The following is an 18,675-nucleotide window of genomic DNA, read 5'->3' as shown; positions in this document are numbered from 1 at the left end:
AGAATTAACACTCAACTCTATATAGATCAGTGGCCAAAAGAGAAATCTTGGAAATTAGTATGTCAATACTATCAAGTTTTAGACTCTAACTTAAAGACCTGCACAAGTGATATGTTTTAGTGAGAAAAACATTTTCATTTTAGAGAAAGGTAATGACAGTAATTATAAAACAATGTTCCCCAAAGCAAAAATTTTATCTCTTCAGACCAAAAGCAACATAGAATTGAGAATTACAATCTGATCTTCCAAGGTATAGTTCCTGTCAGCTGCTGTATAACAGCAAATCAAACTAAATAAGTACATCAACTGAAAAAAGTACTCAACTACTTTTGTAAACAAAACTAGGCAGGAAAAATATTAGTATGAATCAAGCTATGAGTGGAATTATAAAGAATAACATAAGCAGTGCCATATAAATAACTATTTTAAAGCACAAATTACTATAAAATCGAAAGTGATGACTTAAGATCTCAAGTTATTAGGATCCTGCTTTTCTATGTTAATTAAAAGCTGCTGCTGCAAGCCTCTATTTAAATGCAATCAGAAAATCTATACAAGATTTCTTCTATCTTGTGGCTTCTAAAGTTACTTCAATCATGAGAAACACAAGCTTCTGTAACAATGTATTCCAACAATCAGTTATGGTTGTTTTGAACTGACTGATCACACAAACTGGGATGTAGAATAGCACATTTGCTATTGGCTGATTGTTGCAACACAAAAATGCATACATGAAATAGTTAAACACAGCACACAGTATTACACCAAAATGTTTTTCTCATTTCAAGTTTATTAAAACTTTAGCAGTACAAATTATTCAGGTTGCAGATTATCAAAAGATCAACTCAATAAAGTCCACATTAAAAAAAAAAAAAAGGACAAACATAAAACCCAAAAACAATGAAAAGAGGAAAACAACATAAAGGAGATTCATCAGCAAGTCTCTAAAACTTAAAATTTGAGCAGAATGGAAATAAGAAATTTACACAACTCATCCACTTTTGTCTTCATCTGTTCCAGGGCTTGATTCATGATCAAATTTTTTATTTTTATCATGTATGTGGTCATTTTCTTGACCCTTTGATTTTTGGTTTTCTTTTTCCACAGAGGATCTGGTCTTCTCATCCTCCTTATTTTTCAATGTGGAGAACTTTAATTCATTGTCCTGACTACTTTGTTTTATTTTTGAGAATGGACTTTGATCTCTATCAGACTTTTTTTCCCTATTATTTGAGCTATTATGATCACGATTTTTAGAGTACATTCTCTTCTCACCCTCAGAATTTTCTTTTCTGTGTGAACTCTTACTTTCTTGGTTTCTGTATTTTTCTTTGTTTCTGCTTTGACTTTCTTCTCTCTCTGAGCTCCGTGAATCTCTCCTTCTCCTTCTCCTATCTTTACTTCTTGACCTTCCTGGTGTTGCTCTTCTCTCTCGGCTTCGTGACCTTCCTCTTCTCCTGTACTCCTGTTCTCTGTATCTATGGTACTCCTTGCTTCTGCTGCGATCACGGTCATGGCTTCTAGATCGCACTCTTCTGCTCCTGTCCCTACTTCTGCTTCGTTCCCTTGTTCTACTATTGTAACTGTGTTTGCCTTTAGTTATATCACGTTCTCTACTTCTAGACTGTGCACGTCTATCCTTTTCCTTACTTTTATTATGATCATGCTCATTACTTTTTGATTCTAACTGTTTAGACTTCTCTTTACTTCTACTCCTTTCTTGATCTTTTCCTTTAGAATCAGACTTTTCTTTTTCTTTAACAATCTCATGATCCCTTTCTTTACTCCTTGACCTCACCCTCTTTTCTTCATGTCTATTATGCTTTGTATCTCTTTCTTTGCTCTTTGATTGCTCTTTGCTCTTACTCCTACTTTTAGATTTGGCCCTTTTCTTCACTTTGTTTTTATTATACTTCTCATCTTTTTCTGAGTTTCTTCTGATGTCTCTCTCTTTGCTGTTAGATTTGTGGTCTTTAACTTTCTTTTCCTTTTCATTTTTTCTGTTTGGACTCTCAGACACATGCCTGTGATCAGTTACTTTTTTCTCTTTTACTCTAACTGGACTTCTTTGATTTTCTTTTATTTCATTTAACTCACTCCTAAAAAAAAAAAAAAAGAAAAAAAGAAAAAAAAGCTTTTTGGAAATTTTATTAGAAAAAGGATGATGTCCATTAGTAGCCGAAATGGTATTCTATATGTTTTTTAAATATTCAGAAACAAGTGAAATGAGTATAATAGAACTTTATGTACAAAAGTAAAAACAAAAATACGTGTCACTACATTTGAAATAATATAGGTAAATCTTACTTATCCCCTTTGATCCATCTTTCACCACTTGATACCCTCATTCTTTGTGCTCTCTGCATCTCTTGCCTCCAATGTGGAGGAGTCTCGCTACGTCTGAAACGATCCCTTGATCTGGATCTAGAAGGAGTTCGGTAACGCTTAAAAGAATAAAATGGGAAAAACATTAGCCTCCTGAAAATATAAAAGCATTACAATCATAGCTATAAGCTTATACATTTCTAGGTTCTAATAAAATGTCTGATATTTCTATAACCTCTAAAATAAATAAAATTTCCTAATTTTCAGGTATGAAACCAGTGAGGCAAAAATACTTTACTCAGTCATACTATAAATTCCAAATAAAAAGCATTAACCACACAATCTCTAGCCACCCATGTCCTCTTCACAGAACTGTCCTATTTAAGTGATGCTACTAGAGCATAACAGATACAAGCACCCTTACAAGTTGCCAAGTTTCAATTTGGAAATATGTATTCTTGATGTTCCAAAGCAAATATCCCATATTAGGAGAAAAACTGAATAAATGCATAATGTTAAAAAAATGCATAATGTTCATCCATTCAGCCAATGTTTACTCAGCCCCTGGAATGGCCAACCATTCTACCACGTGTTGCAGCAGTATCAGTGAGCCAAGACGTATCTCAATTTTGCTCTTTTGGAACTTGAATTCTATAAGGCTAGGAGAACCCTCAGATATATAATCACAGATATTCATGAACACAAATCAGTTACAATTACAATCAGTGTAAAAGTAGTACAAGGTGCTCAGAGAATACATTACAGAGATCCAGCCTAGTACAGGAAGTTGAACGATAACTAAAAGCTAACAACTAACAAACACGTATGAAGAGTTACATAGGCAAGGGTAAGGAAAAGAAGGTAGAGTGTGAGGAAGGATGGGTAAGGAAGAATAAGTGAAGTGTAAGAAATATCTTATTTGAAGGCCCTGAGACAGGAAAAAACATTGCAATTTTTAGACATGACCACAAGATAGATGAGTATGGCTAAAGATAAAAGGTGCCAGGGAAAGTAACACTAGATATACTGATGAGGTAAGCAAGGCCTAGATTTTGTAAGGTCTCATAGGCCTTGATAACAATTTTGGATTTATCCTGTAATTGATGGCAAAGGAGTGACATTTTCATTTTAAGATGACTATTCTCATCTGGCTCTGAGTTTAGCATCTGCTCTGCCCCCCGCTCATGCTCTTTTTCTGTCAAATGAATAAATGAATCTTAAAAAAAAAAAAAAATCACCATTCTGGATGCTGTTTGGAGAAGAAATCCTATCAGTGATTCTCAAAATGTAGTCTAGGGATCCCAAGACTCAGGGGATCTGTGAAGTCAAAACTATTTTCATTGTACCATATTATTTGCCTTTTTCACTTTATTATTGTACAGTAGAGTCTTTCAGACTGCATGATGTTTTAGTATTTTTGCTTTCATAGCTAACTGAATGTGTGCTTATATATTCTTGTATCTTAAATAGTTCTTGGTTTTAATTTCTAAAATTATAAATAGCGATGGATATAACCCAAAGCTCTTTTGGATCCTCAATAATTTTTAAGAGTATAAAGAGATTCTGGGGCACCTGGGGGACTCAGCCAAGCATCCTACTCTTGATTTCAACTCAGATCTTGATCTCAAGGTTGTGAGTTCAAGCCCCGCATTTAAAAAGAAAAAAAAAAAAAGTGTGAGAGTATAAAGAGAGATTTAAGACAGAAAAGTTTGAGAACTGCCGTGAGAACAGTTAAAAGGCCATTGACAGTTCAGAGAACATACAAAGGTAAATTGAAGTAAGGTGGTGGGAGTGGAACTTGAGAAGTAGATGGATTTCAAAGTATTTAGAAAGTTGAAATGACAGGATTTGGTGTTGGATAAGATATGCAAGTTAGGAAAGGAGAGAAATAAAATGATTCTTAGGCTTTAAGTAACTGCACAGGTGGTGGTGTCTTATTGGTAAAAGCAGGAACCTAAAGGAGGATCAGGTCTGAAGAGGAAGTGGTTATGTTCAACATTATATATACGGAGTTTGAGGTGTCTGTTAAGCAACTAACTGGTTGTCAACTAAGTCTTGGCACCAGAAAAGCAAATGAGCATTTGATATTTATCAACACACAGGTAAGCCACTGAAGCTGTGGGAGTGATCAGACTGCTGAAGGACCATATGCAGAGTGAGAAGTGTTGGAACCCTGAGGTACTACTATATTAAAGGCCAGGTGAGAGTGTGAACTGGCAATATCCATTCAAAATAGACTGGCCAGAGACAGAAAGAAAGTAGGACAGAAGCAAGTGGAAAGAATATTACAAAGAGGCAATTAAGACAAAGACTGAAAGGAGCCACTGGACTTTTTTTTTTTTTTTTTTAATATGAAATGCTTCTTGAATTTGCATGTCATCCTTGTGCAGGGGCCATGCTAATCTTCTCTGTATCATTCCAATTTCAGTATATGTGCGGCCAAAGCGAGCACGGACCCACTGGATTTTGTGACATGTAGCAAATGATACAGCAAGTGCTGTTTTCAGCAGAACAGTAGAAGATGAACTGAAATGGTTTAGAAATGAGTACGAAGTAAAGAAATAATATACCAAGGATAGCCACATTTCTAAAAAGTTTTGAAAACACAAGAAGATATTCTGATGGGGAGAATCCAGTAGAGATAAAGACGATAAAATACAGAACAGGTTTAATTTTTATTAATTTTTAGCAAGATTAGAGATATAGTGGTCAGGAATTAACAAGGAGGCACAAGAAAGACAATAATCTTATTTTACACCATGTACATTTAAAATATATTAACATCCTATGTATTTTCAGTTTTGAAGTACCAACACAAAGAAGTTACTATAAAGAGAACGTATAATTCAATACCCATATCTACTCTAAATTTTAGTTACTTATGTATAAAACAATATTTAAGAAACACTCTAAAATTATTTACAATAAATACAGTATTATTAAGATTTCTAGGAAAAGAATCACCTACCCTTGGTCCTCTTCCTTTAATTTTCCTGCCAGACCTAGTAACTAAAAGTCGCCTCTGGTATGAAGCAGGCTGAGAGTTAGGTGGATTACTAGAAGGAAGCAAAGGGAAAATTAAAACAAACATACACACACACTCAGTCATCAAAAAAAAATGAAATTTTCCATTTGTAACAATGGAATTCGATTATGCTAAATGAAATAAGTCAGTCAGAGAAAGACAAGAGAAAGACAATTACATGATACCACTCATGCGTGGAAATTAAGAAACAAGACAGATGACCATAGGGGAGGAGAGAGAAGAATAAAATCACATGAAATCAGAGAGGGAGACAAAGCATGAGGGTTGCTGGAGGGATGGGGCAACTGGATGATGGAGATTAAGGAGGGCGTTTGATGTCATGAGCACTGGGTGTTGTATGCAAATAATGAATCAGTAGACTCTACCTCTGAAACTAATAAAATATACTATATAGTAATGAATTAAATTTAAATTAAAACAACTTCATAAAAACGAATCTAGAGAATACAGCTTTACTGATCTAAACTAATAAATTTAAGGCTTATATATAATCAGTAGTTTTCAATGCTATCAACTCCTAGTAGTATCTGGGAAAGTATAGGAGCATTTTTCAACTGTTAATGACTAGCAAGTGCTACTGGTACTTAGAACCATGAGTTAGGAATGCTAAAATCTTGTTATGCATGAGATTGAAGAACTATTCTGCCCCCAAATGCCAGCTGTGTGCTGAGAAACACTGTTAAGTAACCATTTTTAAGATGAAATTAACTTGACAGTGTTAAGGAAAATCAACATAGAAGGGCTCATGTAGCTCAGCATAGGCTGTATGCCACTAAGAGAATAATTTTAAAACTATCTTATTCCAGGGCACCTTGGTGGCTCAGTAGGGTTGAGCCTCTGACTCTTGATTTCAGCTCAGGTCATGATCTTAGGGTCCTGGGATCAACCCCTTGTCAGGCTCTGTGCTCCAAGGGGAATCTGCGTGAGATTCTCTCTCTCTGCCCCTCCCCCTGCTTGCACAACACTTTCTCTAAAATAAATAAAATCTTTAAAGAACAAAAGAAAAAAACTGTATCATATTCCAAAGTATCTTATAATCCTATAACCAACTGTTCACTGTTAAAACAACTACAGGAAAGAGTAATTAATGATAATAAAGTAGACACAAACAGGTGTGAATTAGCAAAAACATTTATATCCTGGTTTACACCAAAAAGGGAAAGTTTTCAAGAAATAACCAGTTAATATTTAATTAGCACAAACAATACCCATGTAAATTATGTTTGAAAAGTTCATTCTAAAGTAGTTCAAACATTTTCTCTGTAATATTTATTTCCTTAAAAATATCCTTTCCTAATACTTGAGGAAAAATGAACTCAATCCAATCCATTGATATTATCCCACAATTCAAGTAACTATTTTTTTTTTAAACTAAGACTTATTTTTATATTTTTACTGTATTGTGAAAGTATAGGGGAGATACTCAGAATTTTATTACTTTTATAACAATACATTTTAAACATAAATAAGAAAATGACCTCAAAATTTTTTTGTTTTTGGACATAATTATTAAAATGATTTATAAAGAACCAATAGCCGGGGCACCTGGGTGGCTCAGTGGGTTAAAGCCTCTGCCTTCGGCTCAGGTCATGATCCCAGGGTCCTGAGATCGAGCCCCACATCGGGCTCTCTGCTCCGCAAGCAAGGAGCCTGCTTCTCCCTCTCTCTATGCCTGCCTCTCTGCCTACCGATCTCTATTAAATAAATAAAAAATATATATATTTTTAAAGATTTTATTTATTTATTTGACAGAGATCACAAGTAGGCAGAGAGGCAGGCAGAGAGAGAGAGGGAAGCAGGCTCCCGGCTGAGCAGAGAGCCCGATGTGGGGCTCGATCCCAGGACCCTGGGATCATGACCTGAGCCGAAGGCAGAGGCTTTAACCCACTGAGCCACCCAGGCACCCCAATAAATAAAATCTTAAAAAAAAAAAAAAAAAAAAAAAAGAACCAATAGCCTACTAATACTAATTATGTGAATTTATGTAGAAAAATTTTCGAAGACCTTGAACTCAGTATCAATTTTCATAACAATACTATGAATTAGGCATTTTTGAAAAATAGCACTTTTGCTCTATTAGATAACTGAAAAATAAGGGTTTTTAAAGTTTTAAGTTTAAACTTTTAAACTTAAAAGTTTAATATATACAGATTACACAGTAAGACAGCCTGTTTTAAGTGGAATTGGTCTGAAATGCCACAACATATCTTTTTGCAGTGCTTATTTTTCAAAACAGTAACTTTAACTCAAATCTGTTTGAATTAAGTCAGTGTATCTTTTTAGCTATGTAGTTAAGAAAAAGGAGCTTTGCTAACATTATCCTATTAAAAAAAAAAAAAAGATTTCAGTCTTAGGACAAGGTCACCAATTAAATCTTGCTTAAAGACTTAAAAAAAAAAAGTTCTATTTTAAAGAGTGTAGGGCACTCTACAAGATAGAGACGTTAACATACCACTCTCTCTCTCTCTCTCTTTCTCTGTTTTTCCTTTCTTTTTCATCAGCTTTAGGAGGGCTTTTTCTCATTAGGAATCTATTTTCAGGTATAGGAGGGATCTCTTCTGGACGGACAGTAGACTGGGGCTGTGCTTCAAGATTTTCAGTCTCACTTTCACTAGATGCACTTAACAGAAAACATAAAAAAAAATTCCACTTGGTTATTATGTGCCTACCCCAACCAACTGTTGCTATTTCTTTCCTTTGTAAGATGTCACAATATATGAGCCATCCTGCCCACCCCCTTCAAGGATGCGATAACATACAGAAAATCCTCTTTCATTCTTCTGACAAACCAGCCAACCAACCCCAAACCAAAACCAATCGTTTCCATGATCACATTCTCAGAAAGTATTTTCCAATTAAATGGATCTAAAATATGAACTCCATAGGCAATGTACTCTGATAAATTTAAAATATTTAAAAATGTAGGAAAAGAAATTAGTTGCTTTAAAGGCAATAGGCATGAAGTTCTAGTACAAAGATTATTTCAGACAAAACAGAAAAGTAAATATACTGACAGTATTTACTTTTACCCTTGTACTTTCGTAGCAACAAAGGGAATAAAGGACAAAAAAAAAAAAAAGCAAGAGAGACTGCTATAAAAAATAAGGAAAACAGTAGCTGGTTTCCTATAACTCTCATTAATCCTATATATTCCTTCTATGAAACATAAACCTATAAAACCAAAAGCATCATTTCACTGAGTTCAGACAAAAAGAATTGAAAGGCTTTGTTGAAAATGGAAATGAAATGTACCTAAATTTAATCTATAGAATATAGAAACAAAATGGTCTTATACTTATTGATAGGAAATATTTCTCACTATTTTAATATTGCCATACAGTTGATAGGAAATATTTCTCACTATTTTAATACTGCCATACAGTTGATCCAAAATCCCAAAAGATTTACTTATAAACTAAAGGGAATAAGTATATAAAGCTAGTACTATAAAAGAATTTAAAATTAAGACCTTTTCTTGCTTTTCTTTCGCTTCTTCTTTTCTTTCTTGTGTTTTCGGGAATTTTTCCTATGTTTCTTTTTTCTTTTTTTTGATTTCTCTTCAGAAGCACTTTCTGAGTCAGAAGTATCAGAAGAGGACTGAGAATCACTTGAGCTATCTGAGTCACTGGATGAGGAGGAAGATGATGATGACGACTTATGTCTTTTCTTTTCTTCTTTCTTAGCTTTAATAAGAAACAAAAAAGTGTTTTGGTCAGGACTTTTTAGATAAACTTTGTAAGTGGAAATTTAGTTTGCAGCAGAGTCTCACTAAGTCCAGTATTTAACACTTGCTCATCCAGCTATTTGAACTGAGGGGTACAAGGGAAGGAGTCAAGACTTAGGATCAGAATCCAGATCTCAAAAAAAAAAAAAAAAAAAAAAAAGAATCCAGATCTCTGAATTAATTGATCAAAGTTGTATCTATTATGCCAAAGAATTCTGGAAAAGTAACAGGTAAGTCTGAAGTACTAAGCTGATTTTAGGAAACATTTAAATGACAGTTTCTAAGAAGGAGAGAATTTTAAGAGTCCCAGATCAAATCTTCTTGCGGTTTTCGACTTTTTCTATTATCAAGAATAAAGGGAGAACTGTGGGAGAGAAGTAACACACATACACAATACTCTGCATGAATGTGGAAAATAAGAAACATGACTGGCACGGGCACTGGCTTGTTTCAATACCTGAGCATTCCTCTAATGATTACAAATTTAGCTTACTTGAAGAGCAGAATTACCAAAGAGGGCAGTCATTTGCTAATGGTTAATAACTATGTTACAAAACTACACTACAAAAAGTAATTTCAAACTGAAATTTTATTTTGGGTTAAGTAGGTAATAATTTTTAAAGGGATCCCAAAACTCAAATGCTTTAAGGACTAGGCAACTAATATATATAAGTGAAATTAACCAGGTATGATACAACAGGAACTGGGGAAAGATAAGATGAACTGAATGGAGCCTGACTCATCTAAAGGTATTCAAAATCAAACTATGGTGAAGTGAAATCAAGCCAAAGATGGGACACTAATGTATGGATAAGTATAATAAATTGGAACACATCAAATATATCCGAATCCATCAGTTCATAATGATATTTGCAAATAAAATATGAAGAATTTACACACTTTTCTTTATACAAACTGTACCCCATACAAGCTAACCAAACAGTAAATGAAAGGAAGATGCTCTTTTATCAAAAGTATTACAGAAATAAATGAAGTTAAGGTTAGGATATCATCATTTTGTAACTCATAATGAGGCACTGACACCAAGAGGGGCTGCAGAGCACAAAAACTACCTTTCGTATGTGACACTTGGTCCCGTCAAAAAAATACATCCAGGTTGCCTGGGTGGCTCAGTGGGTTAAGCCTCTGCCTTCAGCTCAGGTCATGATCTCAGGGTCCTGGGATCGAGGCCGGCAACCATCTCCCTGCTCAGCAGGGAGCCTGCGTCCCCTTCCCACTCTTCCTGCCTCTCTGCCTACTTGTGATCTCTTTCTCTCTCTCTCTCTGTCAAATAAATAAATAAATAAATAAATAAATAAAATCTTTTAAATACACTAAATAAATAAATCCATCCAAACCGCATCTGATCCACTTTCTAGACTTAACTACAAAGTCATATGAAATAGAGGCAAGAAAGAACACATTATGTAACAAAGATGCAATCAGTATAATCTAATGTGCGCAATAATGGAAAATACTACAGGACAAATGACCTAGCTTGTTCAACAAATAAATCTAAACTAACAAAAGAGATGGCAGCAGAAATTTATTTAAAACAAACAAACAAAAAATCACACAACCCCATGGATTCAAATTAAATCATTAAAAAAACAACATTAATGAAACAAGTAGAAATTTTAACACTGACAGGAACATTTAGGAATATATGTTTGTGTACATTATGATTTTTTTTTAAAGATTTTATTTATTTATTTGACAGAGAGAGATCACAAGTAGACAGAGAGGCAGGCAGAGAGAGAGAGAGAGAGGGAAGCAGGCTCCCTGCTGAGCAGAGAGCCCGATGCGGGACTCGATCCCAGGACCCTGAGATCATGACCCGAGCCGAAGGCAGCGGCTTAACCCACTGAGCCACCCAGGCGCCCCCATTATGATTTTTTTTAAGAATCTTTTTTTTACAGACCAATAATGAAATATTTATCAATAAAATGTTATGCCTAGAATTTCCTTCAAAATAACAAGAAAGGGAGAACAGCCTGGGGCATAGGTAAAATGAGACTGGCCATGACTTACTTGTTGAAGCTGTGTAATGAACACTCGTTTGGTTATACTACTTCAACCACTTCTGTATAATATATTAGTATTTTCCAGGATTAAAGAAAAAAAATCAGAGGACATAGAACATACGTCTTTGTACTGACTGCTGGTTGATTGCAGACCTTAACTCAAAGGGTTAACAATTGGTTTATAGCCTTTCCTTTAGCCAAAGGAGCACCAGAGGACCTAGCAGTTGGCCAAATCATTCTTGAAACTCTTAATTCAGAATTTATAGGAATGTACTAATTATAAGATAAATGACAGTCTGGCTGAAGTTACTATGTACTTTACCCAGGACTTGCAGTTCACTGCCAAGATTGTTTTTCCAGTACCAGTTAAGATGCTGTTGCACTGGAGAATGGGAATAAGGTATAAAAGGTGAAGGGGGAGGAGGCGGGAAGGTGAAGGGACCTGAGGTAAAGGCTTCATCACACAGTCATGTTCCTCAGGATCATGAATATAACAAGTATGAGATACCTGGGACATATGCAAGCTCTGTGTGGAAATCATGAGATCTCTACTATGTTATTGTACAAGCTATGCTGTTCCTGTCCTGTATCCTTTCGTAAAGGAAAATAAAGTTAGTGCTGAGTAAAGTCTATTTTGTCTCATGAGTCCAACTGTTAATCTGAACCCAAGACTACTGTTATCAGTTGAAGCACAGAATGGGTATATAAACATATACAAACTGCAACACTTACTTATATATAGTACAAATCTGAGATGGGCGGGTGGGAAGGAGGTAATCAAACTTAAACTGAAGGAATAAATTCATAATGAATAACTCTAAACGTGAGATCACACAATAGGCAAGTAAAATATTACACATAAACATAATAATACTTTGATTACAATGATTTACCAGATTAACAAAGCTTTATTTATTAGTTCCAACTTATATTTTTTTGCATTGAGATTCTTTACCATGATAAATACATTGCAGTTGGTTTAACAAATAAGCCTAATCTCCCCACTGTATTAAATGTATTTCAAATGACCATTATTTAGTTCATATACCACTTTTTTCCTTAAGATTTTATTTATTTGAGAGCAAGCAACAGAGTGAGATAGGCACAGAGAGAGAGAGAGAGAGAGAGAGAGAATGCATGCACACACAAGCAGGGAAATAGAGAGAGGGTGGAGCAGACTCCCTGCCAAGTAGGGAGCCTGATGAGTACTCAATCCCAGGGCCCTGGGGGATCATGACCTGAGCTGAAGGCAGTCACTGAACTGACAAGCTACATCACTTTTCAAGAAAACATCTGAATGAAGCAAGGTATCACAATAACATGAAATGCCAGAGAGTGATTTATGACTATTTTTAATGGTAATACAATCTGCCTGAATATCAGATGACATCTACTATAAATAAACTATGTTTTAGGAAAAATGCCTTGGAAGGAAGCTTAGAAAGCTCCAAGGTTGGGAAAAAATTCCCACTTCTAATGTTGTCATTATTTTACAAGTGAAATTTAGTTTTTGTGTCCTTTTCCTATTATGTGCTCAGGAAAAAAAGAAGAAAAAATGATTCAGAAAGAAATGGAAGTTAAAGAACAAAAGAGTGAAAAGGCAAAATATAGGGACATGACAAAACCAGTATCAGTTCTAACAGAATATATCCTGAGTCTCAAAATCTGTGTTAAACTAAATTTAAAACTATGATTTAAGCATATTGTGAATCTGACTGAAACTTTATCCTTTCCAGATGGATGACCAAACCCGTTATAGTCAAAACTCCATGTGCAATTTTTGACTCCACAGAAACTTAATTGCCAATAGCCTACTATTGACCAGAAGCTTTACCAATAATACAAATAGCTGAGCAACACATATTTTGTAGGTTATATGGATTATATACTGTATTTTATTTTATTCTACTTTTTTAGAGAAGGAAAAGAGGAGAGAGAGAAGTTGGAGCAGAGGGACAGAGAGAGAGAGAGAGAAACTCTAGCAGGCTCCACACCCAGCATGGAGTCTGATATGGGGCTTGACCTCTCAACCCTGAGCCGAAATGAAGAGTTGATTAACCAACTGAGCCACCTAGGCGCCCCTGTATACTGTATTCTTAAAATAAGCGAGAGAGGGGCACCTGGGTGGCTCAGTGGGTTAAAGCCTCTGCCTTTGGCTCAGGTCATGATCCCAGGGTCCTGGGATCGAGCCCCACATCAGGCTCTCTGCTCAACAGGGATCCTGTTTACTCCTTTCACTCTCTCTGCCTGCCTCTCTGCCTACTTGTGATCTCTGTCTGTCAAATAAATAAATAAATAAAATCTTTAAAAAAAAAAGTGAGAGAAAAAATATTAAGAAAATCATAAGGAAGAAAAACACATTTTCCAGTATTATACTGTATTTATATATATTTAAAAATCCATGTATAGGAAGGAGGAGTCAAGATGGTGAAGTAGCAGGCTGAGACGACATCAGGTAGCAGGAGATTAGCTAGATAGCTTATCAAACCATTCCGAACACCTACAAATCCAACAAGAGATCGAAGAGAAGAGCAACAATTCTAGAAACAGAAAACTGACCACTTTCTGAGAGGTAGGACCAGCGGAGAAGTGAATCCAAAGTGACAGGAAGATAGACCGCGGGGGGAGGGGCCGGCTCCCGGCAAGCAATGGAGCAAGGGAGCACAAAATCAAGACTTTTAAAAGTCTGCTCCACTGAGGGACATTGCTCCAGAGGCTAAGCCGGGATGAAGCCCACATGGGGACAGTGTGGCCTCAGGTCCCGCAGGGTCACAGAAGGATGGGGGGTGTCTGAGTGTCGCAGAGCTCGCAGGTTATTAGAGCGGGGAAGCCGTCTACAGAGACAGAGTCGAGGAGTGAGCTCTCAGCTCAGGGTCACCTTGAACCTTAATCCGTGGCACAGGCCACTGCTCTGTGAGTGGGGTCCCCACAAGATCCAGGGAGATCCCCCCTAGAAGAGCTCAGGGATCTGCAGGGTTCAGAGACTCCAGGTGGAGCTGTGTGCCAGAGACAGAGACGCTTGGTTACAGGCTGGGTGAGCTCGGAGCACAGCCGGAGGCCAGGGAGACAGGAGTGATTGGGCGCTTTTGTCTGAGAGTGTACTGAGGAGTGGGGCCCCGAGCTCTTGGCTCCTCTGGGCCAGAGATTGGGAGGCCTCCATTTTCATTCCTGTCCTCTGGCACTGTACCTAAACCGTTCAGAAAACAAAAGCTCCCAAAAGCGAACCCAAGGGGATTACTTAGCCAGGCCCCTGGTAAGAGCAGTGCAATTCCGCCTCGGGCAAAGACACTTGAGAATCACTACAACAGGCCCCTCCCCCAGAAGAACAACAAGAAATCCAGCTAAGACCAAGTTCACTTACCAAGAAGAACAGCAGGATTCCAAGGAGGAGAAAGCAAAGCATGGAATTCATGGCTTTCTCCCCATGATTCTTTAATCTTGCAAAGTTGATTAATTTATTTTTTATTTTCTTATGCAAAATTTTTAAAAACTTTTACCCTTTCCTCTTTTAACATTTTTAACTAGTTTATCTTAATAATACCTTTCATAAAAAAAAACTAATCTTTTTTGAAGCTTCATTATTATAGTCATATTTTATCCTTCATTGTATCTAACTTTATTTTTTGTATACACATAGGGTTTTTTCTTCTAAAAAATTTGGGGTACAACTTCTTCTAATAGATCAAAATACACCCTCAATCTAGCACCGGGCTTCTTGTAGTCTCCAGCCCGAGCAAATTCTCTCCACCTTCTTTTCTCTATTCTCCCAACCAACTTACCTTATCAACTCCCTTTTTTAGAAATTAAAAAAATATATATTTTTTTCATCTTTATAGTCATATTCCATCCCTTCATTGTGTTTACCCTTATATACATTTTTCATTCTTTAAAATTTTGGGAGGTGGTTTCTTCTAGGAGACCAAAATACTCCCAAAATTAAGTGGGTGACCCTGTTCTAGTCACCAGTCTGATATATATATATATATATATTTTTTTTCTTTTTTATATTTTTTCTTTATTTCTTTTTTTTTAATTTCTTTTTTCTGAACTTCTTTTTACTCCCTTTCTCCCCCCCACAATTTGGGGTCTCTTCTGATTTGGTTAAAGCACATTTTCCTGGGGTCTTTGCCACCCTCTTAGTATTTTATTTGCTCCTTCATTTATTCTTATCTGTACAAAATGACAAGGCAGAAAAACTCACCACAAAAAAAAAAGAACAAGAGGCAGTACCGAAGGCTAGGGACCTAATCAATACAGACATGGGTAATATGTCAGATCTAGAGTTCAGAATGACAATTCTCAAGGTTCTAGCCGGGATCCAAAAAGGCATGGAAGGTATTAGAGAAACCCTCTCGGGAGATATAAAAGCCCTTTCTGGAGAAATAAAAGAACTAAAATCTAACCAAGTTGAAATCAAAAAAGCTATTAATGAGGTGCAATAAAAAATGGAAGCTCTGACTGCTAGGATAAATGAGGCAGAAGAAAGAATTAGTGATATAGAAGACCAAATGACAGAGAATAAAGAAGCTGAGCAAAAGAGAGACAAACAACTACTGGACCATGAGGGGAGAATTCGAGAGATAAGTGACACCATAAGACAAAACAACATTAGAATAACTGGGATTCCAGAACAAGAAGAAAGAGAGAGGGGAGCAGAAGGTATATTGGAGAGAATTATTGGAGAGAATTTCCCTAATATGGCAAAGGGAACAAGCATCAAAATCCAGGAGGTGTAAAGAACCCACCTCAAAATCAATAAGAATAGGTCCACACCCCATCACCTAATAGTAAAATTTACAAGTCTTAGTGACAAAAAGAAAATTCTGAAAGCAGGCCAGGACAAGAAGTCTGTAACATACAATGGTAAGAATATTAGATTGGCGGCAGACTTACCACAGAGACCTGGCAGGCCAGAAAGAGCTGGCATGATATATTCAGAGCACTAAACGAGAAAAACATGCAGCCAAGAATACTATATCCAGCTAGGCTATCATTGAAAATAGAAGGAGAGATAAAAAGCTTCCAGGACAAACAAAAGATGAAAGAATTTGCAAACACCAAACCCACTCTACAGGAAATATTGAAAGAGGTCCTCTAAGCAAAGAGAGACCTTAAAAGTAGTAGATCAGAAAGGAACAGAGACAATATACAGTAACAGTCACCATACAGGCAATACAATGGCACTAAATTCATCTCTCTCAATAGTTACCCTGAATGTAAATGGGCTAAATGCCCCAATCAAAAGACACAGGGTATCAGAATGGATAAAAAAACAAAACCCATCAATATGCTGTCTACAAGAAACTCATTTTAGACCCAAAGACACCTCCAGATTTAAAGTGAGGGGGTGGAAAACAATTTACCACACTAATGGACATCAGAAGAAAGCTGGGGTGGCAATCCTTATATCAGATCAATTAGATTTTAAGCCAAAGACTATAATAAGAGATGAGGAAGGACACTAGATCATACTCAAAGCGTCTGTCCAACAAGAAGATCTAACAATTTTAAATATCTATGCCCCTAACGTGGGAGCAGCCAACTATATAAACCAATCAATAACAAAATCAAAGAAACACATTGACAATAATATAGTAATAGTAGGGGACTTTAACACTCCCCTCACTGAAATGGACAGATCATCCAAGCAAAAGATCAACAAGGAAATCAAGGCCTTAAATGACACACTGGACCAGATGGACATCACAGATATACTCAGAACATTCCATCCCAAAGCAAAAGAATACACATTCTTCTCTAGTGCACATGCAACATTCTCCAGAATAGATCACATCCTGGGTCATAAACCAGGTCTCAACTGGTATCAAAAGACTGGGATCATTCCCTGCGTATTTTCAGACCACAATGCTCTGAAGCTAGAACTCAATCACAAGAGGAAATCTCGAAAGAACCCAAATACATGGAGACTAAACAGCATCCTTCTAAAGAATGAATGGGTCAACCAGGAAATTAATGAAGAATTGAAAAAATTCATGGAAACAAATGATAATGAAAACACAACGGTTCAAAATCTGTGGGACACAGCAAAGGCAGTCCTGAGAGGAAAATATATAGCGATACAAGCCTTTCTCAAGAAACAAGAAAGGTCTCAAATACACAACCTAACCCTACACCTAAGGGAGCTGAAGAAAGAACAACAAAGAAAGCCTAAACCCAGCAGAAGAGAAATAATAAAGATCAGAGCAGAAATCAATGAAACAGATACCAAAAAAACCAAGAGAACAAATCAACGAAACTAGGAGCTGGTTCTTTGAAAGAATTAATAAGATTGATAAACCCCTGGCCAGACTTATCAAAAAGAAAAGAGAAAGGACCCAAATAAATAAAATCATGAACGAAAGAGGAGAGATGACAACCAACCACAGAAATACAAACAACCGTAAGAACATATTATGAGGAACTCCACGCCAACAAATTTGACAATCTGGAAGAAATGGATGCATTCCCAGAGACATACAAACTACCACAACTGAACCGGAAGAAATAGAAAACCTGAACAGACCCATAACCGGTAAGGAGATTGAAACAGTCATCAAAAATCTCCAAACAAACAAAAGCCCAGGGCCAGATGGCTTCCCGGGGGAATTCTACCAAACATTTAAAGAAGAATTAATTCCTATTCTCCTGAAACTGTTCCAAAAAATAGAAATAGAAGGAAAACTTCCAAACTCATTTTATGAGGCCAGCATCACCTTGATCCCAAAACCAGACAAGGATCCCATCAAAAAAGAGAATTACAGATCAGTATCCTTGACGAACACAGATGCAAAAATTCTCACCAAAATACTAGCCAATAGGATTTAACAGTACATTAAAAGGATTATTCACCACAACCAAGTGGGATTTATTCCCGGGCTGCAAGGTTGGTTCAACATCTGCAAATCAATCAATGTGATACAATACATTAATAAAAGAAGGAACAAGAACCATATGATACTCTCAATAGATGCTGAAAAAGCATTTGACAAAGTACAGCATCCCTTCCTGATCAAAACTCTTCAAAGTGTAGGGATAGAGGGCACATACCTCAATATTATCAAAGCCATCTATGAAAAACCCACTGCAAATATCATTCTCAATGGAGAAAAACTGAGAGCTTTTCCGCTAAGGTCAAGAACACAGCAGGGATGTCCATTATCACCACTGCTATTCAACATAGTACTAGAAGTCCTAGCCTCAGCAATCAGACAACAAAAAGAAATTAAAGGCATCCAAATCGGCAAAGGAGAAGTCAAACTATCACTTTCTGCAGATGATATGATACTGTATGTGGAAAACCCAAAAGACTCCGCTCCAAATCTGCTAGAACTTGTACAGGAATTCAGTAAAGTGTCAGGATATAAAATCAATGCACAGAAATCAGTTGCATTTCTTTACACCAACAACAAGACAGAAGAAAGAAATTAAGGAGTCAGTCCCATTTACAATTGCATCCAAAACCACAAGATACCTAGGAATAAACCTAACCAAAGAGGCAAAGAATCCATACTCAGAAAACTATAAAGTACTCATGAAAGAAATTGAGGAAGACATGA

At 36.4% G+C, this 18,675-nt stretch overlaps 1 protein-coding gene across 3 annotated transcripts in view; it reads right to left on the bottom strand.

Moving 5' to 3' along the window:
- Positions 1 to 770: 770 nt before the first annotated feature.
- The window catches only part of LOC111142173 (peptidylprolyl isomerase G), a 55,060-nt gene continuing 37,155 nt past the window's right edge, over positions 771 to 18,675 (bottom strand). For all 3 annotated transcript variants that reach the window (XM_022495180.1, XM_022495187.1, XM_022495195.1), the window contains 5 exons: positions 8,841 to 9,054; positions 7,824 to 7,991; positions 5,294 to 5,381; positions 2,308 to 2,444; positions 771 to 2,099 (listed from right to left, as the gene is read on the bottom strand). In XM_022495180.1, coding sequence (XP_022350888.1) covers positions 992 to 2,099; positions 2,308 to 2,444; positions 5,294 to 5,381; positions 7,824 to 7,991; positions 8,841 to 9,054 — 1,715 coding nt within the window. In that variant the 3' untranslated portion in view covers positions 771 to 991. The remainder of the gene's footprint in view (positions 2,100 to 2,307; positions 2,445 to 5,293; positions 5,382 to 7,823; positions 7,992 to 8,840; positions 9,055 to 18,675) is intronic.

The sequence above is a fragment of the Enhydra lutris genome, unplaced genomic scaffold, assembly GCF_002288905.1.
Source record: "Enhydra lutris kenyoni isolate GAN:26980312 unplaced genomic scaffold, ASM228890v2 scaffoldscaffold1, whole genome shotgun sequence".
Taxonomy (NCBI): Eukaryota; Metazoa; Chordata; class Mammalia; order Carnivora; family Mustelidae; genus Enhydra; species Enhydra lutris.
Note: the sequence above shows the minus strand (reverse complement) of the source record. Positions and strands in the feature narration are given on the sequence as shown.